At 45.0% G+C, this 7,518-nt stretch overlaps 1 protein-coding gene across 1 annotated transcript in view; it reads right to left on the bottom strand.

Moving 5' to 3' along the window:
* Positions 1-861: 861 nt before the first annotated feature.
* MANF (mesencephalic astrocyte derived neurotrophic factor) overlaps positions 862-7,518 on the bottom strand; it is an 8,939-nt gene continuing 2,282 nt past the window's right edge. The window contains exons 2-4 of the mRNA XM_019547485.1: positions 5,366-5,493; positions 4,425-4,566; positions 862-1,305 (exon numbers count right to left, since the gene is read on the bottom strand). Coding sequence (XP_019403030.1) covers positions 1,121-1,305; positions 4,425-4,566; positions 5,366-5,493 — 455 coding nt within the window. The 3' untranslated portion in view covers positions 862-1,120. The remainder of the gene's footprint in view (positions 1,306-4,424; positions 4,567-5,365; positions 5,494-7,518) is intronic.

Here is a 7,518-nt window from a genome sequence, read left to right as displayed (position 1 = left end):
GGCGCCGGGGCCCGCGGCTCAGGAGACGCCTCCGGCGGCCGCCGCCATCTTGGACAAAAGGGAACGAAGGCGGCTCCGGCCGCCGCGCCGCGCGGACCTCACGTCATCACCCCGCGCCCGCCGCAAGGTGGCGTCAGACGCGCGCCGGCTCCCGCCGCCCGGCCCACGTGACAGGGGAGAAGCGCCCGGGCCACACCACGTGACGCGGCACAACCAGTAGGGGGTGGTGGGCGGGGCTGGGAGCCTTGGCCCCGCCTCTCCCTCGGCAGCGCTGCACCGGGCCAGGCTGCTTCCGCTTTCGCGCGGCCGCGCCTTAGTTCGGCGACGTGCGCAACAACCGCCGCCGCCTCGCTCCGCGCGACCCCCCGTGGGACACGGCCCTGCCGCCGTCACACGTGCAACGCGGGTCGCTCCGGCCTCGTGTGCGGGGCAGCGGCGAGGGGAGCGAGACCGAGCAGCTGTCACCTGAGCGCTTGAGAAGGCGGCCCCTGCCCCGCTGCTGCGGGAACACGGAGCAGGGCCCTTCCAGCCCCAGGCCAGCCTTTTAAAGGACAAGTAGTGAAGTTCAGGCCGCTTGACTGGTGCTGCCTCGGGCACCTCCTCGCAAAGGCCTCGGCAGTGGCACAAGGTGGCTGCAGCAGGAGAGCTGGGCAGAGGGGGTGGGGGTGGGGGTGGTTCTGGTGCCACCCTGTGCAGCAGACTGGGGGAGGGTTAGGAGTCACACAAGGAAACAACTGCAGCACAACTTCTGCCCAGGACAGCGACCAGAGGAAGCAGCTTGCACGGCTGATTGTCCAGTTTGGAGATGAGAGATGCAGGGACCTCCACAGAACTAAGCTCAACCCTCTCACAAGGCCCAAAAAGAGTAGATTTCTTTTTACTTTAATAAAAAAATCCCATACATAGTGTGATGTCCTAAAGCAAACCAGAGGCAAGAGAAATACAAACTAGAGACAAAATGGGGGCTGTGAAACCAGCATTTCACACATCGCTCCACACTTCCAAGTCTGACACTAGTGGGAGCCCACTTAAATAAGTTACAAAAAAGGCTTAAGAAACAAAATAGAGAGGTTAATGTAATTTGTGTGAGGTTCTAGCAGGATGGAGACTGCCACAGTGGTCAGAGATCCGTCCGTGAACTGGCTGCCTTTGGTGCATATTTAGGCATTAGTTCATTGATTTTACGTATATAGTCTGATTTCTCTGCGCAGCCCTTGCATGTTTCACCCCAGTCATCTAGGATCTTCTTCAGCTCTTTCACTCTCAGTTTCTTCAGGTCCACAGTGCTCAGGTCAATCTGTTTGTCTGCAGAAAGAAAGGAACACCAGTAACTCAAAAGTAAAGAAAAAAAAAAAAAAATCACTTCTTAGGGTTGTGACAGCTTCTCTATGAGACAAGACTACTGGCTTGATCCTTTCAGTAATTGCCTACCTTCCTTATGTCTTTCACTAAGAAAGGTCTTGTGCTTTGAAAGTTTCTGCCCCAATCTACATTATACTGAAAAAGAATCTAAAGAGGAAAGGGAAGGCAGAATGAGGCTTAAAAAAAAGCTATCAAGGGCATTATGTTGCAATTTAATAAGAGAATGGGGCAGGGCAGGAAGGGAGAAAATGCAAATAGGAACTGTGCTCAAGAGCTCAAATAACCAGGACATACACACACAGCTGTTGAACAGAGCAACTGTAACAACTGTGAACAGGCATAATGTAAGAGGGCAGGACAGAAAAAAATTAAAAGGTGAAGTGCTGATAGAAAAGCAGAGATACAGTTGATAAGAAAGCTGAATGTTAGGTACAAAAAACATGGAATCAGTTAAGATTATGGAGGGGAAAGAACAAGATGGGCAAAGTAACAAGAGACTAAGCACACTTCAGGTGTTAAAAACTGGATAGATTTAAAAAAAAAAAAAAAGACCAGAGACGAGTTAGAGGAGTCCACATAAGCTAAAAAGGGCATGGAATGAGTTCTGGCAGTAGGGAAGGAGGGAAAGGACAAGGGATTTTGTGCTACAGAAAGGCATGTGGTTTAGGGACACCTCTGAATTCTTAAACCCAGGCTAACTTCAGAACAGTAAACTTTATTATAGTAAAGATAACAAAATTGTCCTCTGCCTTCTCTGGGGAAGATATGGTCTTAAGATACACAAAGCATGCCAGAAAGCTTACAAAGCACTAGCATACCCGAGGAGAATGAACAAGAGGAAGAGACCGATTTGAAAAATCGAAATAGATGCGAGGATAAGAGTAGATGAAGCCAACTCAGTCATCTTTTCTCCTTGTTTGTCCCCCAAGATAAAAAGGTAACTTGAAGGGAGTAATCAGCAAGATTGGAGATAGTAGTCATGGAAACTTAAGTGGTTCAAATGTAAAAAAAAAAAAAAAATCCCAATGTTTGAGCATCTTTGACCAATGTGAGCAGTTTCAGTGAGGTAAAAATTAAAGCCAGTCTTCCACTGAACAAGGAGAATTGCTTAAAATAAAATTAGCATCTTGTAAGCTCTTCTGATGCACCTTGGCAATGAGGAGCCTTGCTGCCAATAGCCTCAGGCCTAATAAATACACATCAATACAGTCTACAATGACACATACTGCTCCTTCAAAACCCCCTTGCCCAATACTAGTTTATGAACTAATGATTCCAACTAAAGACTAAGGCTTTGGAATAACGATAATAATAAACAATACATGCAGAATTGAGAACTGGGTTAGTTTCTGCCATAACAGCCCATTTCCAGTTGCAATCAGAAATGTTAGCTGACATGATGGGTTGAGGCAACAGAACAAACATTGGTGAGAGCACAAACAGAAAACCAAGTTCTGCCAGCAATCTTGAAGGAAACACAACAGCAAGTAGATCAATTCCGTTAGCTTTCAAAAGATGCCAATTCAAAGCTAGTTTACAAGAGAATATGCACCATGGAAAGAAGCCAATGCATGCTACACTGCTAATCGATGATCTACGCTGCAGAGAAGCATGATCACTCATCAGTTAGCTAGACACAGGGTCTGCAAGCTATGGCCCATGCAGGGGCAGATCAAGAGGGAACAGCACAGGGGAGGAATGCATTTGCACTCCCATTTGATTCCTGCTCCACCCAAACTATAGAACCAACTACCTGGGAAGGGCACTGGGTGCCTTTCTATACAGGTAGTGCTCATGAAGTCAACTGATTTCCTGGCTCAGTATCTATCCATTTCCTGCTAATCTCTCTCCACTCTACAGGGGAAATACCATGACCACTAAGATGGTTTTCCTACTGGCAGGGGAAAACCACTTCCTTGGCAAGAGGCGGTACCCTGACTAGGGTAATGCATAGTTAGCCTCCCACTTTAACTTCCAGTGGGATGATCTTGGCTATACATCAACTTCACGGAAACGGGAGACTCCTCCCTACCTTGCTCCTGCAGGCATACGGCTGGGGGCAAGTAAGACTCAGTGGCATCTGAACCCTACGTCTCCAGGCTTGGGCCTGCACGTAGGATGCCCACCAAAGGTTTTGGAAACATCTGAAGCCCCAGGCTGGGGTGGAGGATGTTTGCCGGTAGTAGGGCCACATATGGTTCTTGAATGACTCAGATTTGGAATTGATTGGGCTGATCTGACTTGGGGCATGGATTTTTTTTTTTTTTTTTTAAAAAGAAAAATCTCTCCCTACTCTACAGTTGTCAACAACCCCCTATCTAATGTTCCTGATATTCCACTATTCAAACTACCCTTTCTTCTGCATTTCTGCTATCTGCTAGCCATTCCTGGTAATATGCCTCTTCCATTTCACAACCCTGCAGACTGTTTTTAGCTCTAGATAAAAATCTTTAACTCAGGTGTAGTAACATTAAAGCAGGCATAGACATGACTGACAGTGAAGTATTGCAGGTACTGGGAAGATGCTTAAGGCGGCTAGATTTTGTTTTACAAATCTGAGTAAGATGTATATTTAACTGTAATGACTACAGGACTTACGACATAATAGCTTTTGACTATTTTGACCACTTTTTGCCTAGTTTGTTGTGACTTCTTAATTTTATATACTTAACTAGCAAATTATCGCATGTTCCAATAATTATACTGGTTTTTTGTTTGATCTTAAGCTCCTAATATAGTGCTAGATACCTATCATATTAATAAAGCTTCTAGTTTCTCCTTAACTGGAGAAAAATGTGTTGTGTTATATTTGATGATGCCCCGTTTCTTCTCTTTTCAAAATCCTACTTCCATTCACAGGCTTGAGTCAGCCCAGGAAAGGTTCAGTCTTGCCTGGGGGAACAGCCCTTCCTGTTGCTCTCTGGCCTGAGCTGTTTCTTTCTGCAAAGGGACTAAGCATCTTCAACCAAGGGTAAGGGAGGAGGAAGGAAGGGGTTGGGCAGGGGGATTGCTGAAAGGTTGCCAACCTCTGAACCAGAGAATTAAAAGCTACCTGAACTCACCATATTTTAGCTCGCAGATCTGGCTGTCTTTTTTCTTCAGTTTCTCACAGACTTTTTCCACAGGAATGTGATGACTAAGGGGTTTTGACACCTCATTAATGATTTTTGTGGCTGCATCACTAGTGGCTCCAATGTAATAACACTAGAGAAAAGAAAGGGGAAAAAAAAGAGGTGTTAGAGATTAGCAGGCAAATGGCATTTTTAGGATTTGACTCTTTTTCTTGGTCCCTTTCCTGTCTGCAAAGTTTTGTTTGGGATTTCTTATTATAGAATAAGTCCATGAGATTTCTCATGGATGTACTGTCGAAGCTGAGGGTATGCAAGCCTCTTACTCCTCTAGTCTAAGGGTAATGAACAAACTCATTTTCCATTACACTGCTCAATGATCTTAAGAGAGGTTATCCTAGTTCTTCCAAGTAATGTTTCATCTCAGTTGAGGGCAGAATCTTCTCTGTTCAAGGACAAATTTAGAGCATTTCCTCCAGCACACCCGGAACATCTCTACTCCAAAGTCTCCTCAGGTCACTGTTTTGGGAATAGTTTGGCCCGTTCTCAATTAGCTCTTCTCCGAGTTAACTGTCTCACTTTAGTTGACCATCTAGTAGGCTTTAGTGGTTCAACAGTAACCCAATTGCAACATCTCCTGCATAAAAGGTACTACAGAAAAAGTTACATAATTTTTTCCTTGCACTTCAATTACAAATAGAAATATGATCAAACCAACCAGAGAGCTAATAGAGACAACAGTCCTTATTGCACTACCTTCTTCCCTTTACAAGCCACATTACAGATTGTGCTCAAAGTTAGGAAGAACAGCTTGAGGGTAACTACACTGTACCTACATGCATGTTCAGTGGCATTCAGCTAGTCATTTCCATTCACCTCCCACAGGGGACAGATCTATTGTCTCAAAGAGTTTGTGAAGAGTCAGCATTACTTACAAATCGATTCTCTTTGCCTTTTGCCTCTTTACAGGCTTTTAAGAGTTCCTTTTCCACACTGCCTGGTGTGAACTCAGCATTAAGGTCGTTTAAGCCCTGATAGAACCTCCCCAGGAATGTAACGCACACTAGATGGAAAGAATGACAGACAGAGATTAGCACCACGTATTCAAATCGGCAAACAGCATTTGGGAGAAAGCAACTAAGGAGAGGGTTTTGTGAACAAACTTTGCACAGATTGCATCAATAACCAAGAACAACTGCTGAAACCATCCACGTGCCATAGTAAAACAGGTTTGACATACATAAAAAACACTTCAAACTCTGCCTTCTTCTGAAGTGCTCTTAGATTTGTAATGCTTCAGCAGCTTAGAGCTGTACAACAGCCTCCTAGCTAACACATCACTGATATGTTTTTATGCTACAGTGTTCCATAAGTCAAACCTGTATAGGTTACTTTGTACTTCATTACAAAGGGAAAAAACAAAAACAAACAAATACACAAACCAGCTTTTTGCCCCCCCCCAAATATAAGTCAATAACTAGAGATAAAACCTATGAAATACTATTACCCTTACAAAGTGTTGCAGCATCCTGATTGAAAAATCACTGCTCTAGACCAGGACTGTCCAACTTCTGAGTGGTTGTGGGCCACAGGACCCACAGCCGCACAATGCGCATCACATCACACAAGTCCCTACCACCCAGTCATACCACACAAATCCCTGATGCACTGCATGATCCCCCACCCCTGCCTCTCCCCCCACCCACTGTACAACATCCCCTTGCCACGCAGACTTGCCACACCACAGACACGTCCAGTGCACACGGATGCAGTACCAGGCATTATCCGTACCTCTTCCCCTTGTCGCATCTCTCTTGGCCCCACCACCCTGCAGCAGGCAACTCCTGTGGCCCATAACACAGATGCCATGCAAGGTCCTTCAGTCCCTCCATGCCTTCTGGCCATGGGCTCCCTCAGTCCCACAGGCTGCACTGATCACTCCAACCCCCAGGGCTGGAGACAGGCAAAAGCTAGATGAAAGAGGGGAACCTGAGGACTCAGCAGGAGCAAATGACAAAGGGGGAAAGGGGCAGCACCTGGAACCAGGAGCCCAGGGGCTGCAGTTTAACTTCTCAGGGGCCACATGTGGCCAATGAGCTGCTAGTTGGGACTGCTCTGCTCTATACTAAAGATCATTTTGCACAAGGTTCACCATATATTCTTCAGCCTGTGATTCCATGTCACTACATAATAAAACAAATATTGTAATGAAATGGAAACCATTTACAGGTTTCACTAAAGACAGACCCTTAAAAGGGCAGACTAGAAGTGTAGTTCTAAATTCAAGCTCCCTATGCTATGCAGAACCAAAATGTCTTGGCTTTAGGGAATCAAAAATCGGAAGTGTTTGTTATTTTTTGAGGGATGCATAGAAGAAATATATGGTGATTGGGTTTACATAGTTGTTATATGCTGGTGTTAGCTCAGCATATTGACTTCTCTTAAAGGTGACAGCAAAGTTTATGTTTTGGAAGAATTAGGGTTTTTTAAAAGATTTTAAAGTTTAACCTCAGATTTTTTTTTCTATATAAAGTTTAGTACTAGAAACTTTTAGGATTGCCAGCCTTTTCCAAATAAATATGTTATCTACCTCAAGGGAAAAAAAGGGGGGGGAGGGTTTAATGATCCATGTTTTTGAAGCCCCTGGCTTCACTATTCAGAAATAACACACACCTCCTACTTCAATGGAGCAGACCAGGGAAATCCCCAGCAATTTCTTGGGTGGTGGCCAGCTGGGTCACCTTAAGGGTGCTGTATGGAGTTACCTACACAATAATAGTATACTGTTTTGGCTGTGGGTCAAACATACTTTTCATGGTTTTTTGAGGAGAAAGATCCACCAATAATCAGAAAGATACAGACTGTAGCTCCCTCCCAAAATAACCTGATGACCATAGAGAGCTTTAAAAACAGAGCTGTCCAGGAGTGAAAAGTAATTGCATCTAACTAGATTCCAAGTTGATTTCTTCTCAGTGACTTCAGATCAAATCAGCTCAGGTTTAAAAATAAGACTCTCAATAGTTAGCTGACCCTTACTGCCTTTAGCTGCTTTTACACTGAATTCCAAAGTCAAGGGAGGACACTGGGG

Source organism: Crocodylus porosus, unplaced genomic scaffold (assembly GCF_001723895.1).
Source record: "Crocodylus porosus isolate Cpor-Errol unplaced genomic scaffold, CroPor_comp1, whole genome shotgun sequence".
Classification (NCBI taxonomy): Eukaryota; Metazoa; Chordata; order Crocodylia; family Crocodylidae; genus Crocodylus; species Crocodylus porosus.
The sequence above is the reverse complement of the archived record's forward strand: the minus strand, read 5'-3'. Positions and strand labels throughout refer to the sequence as shown.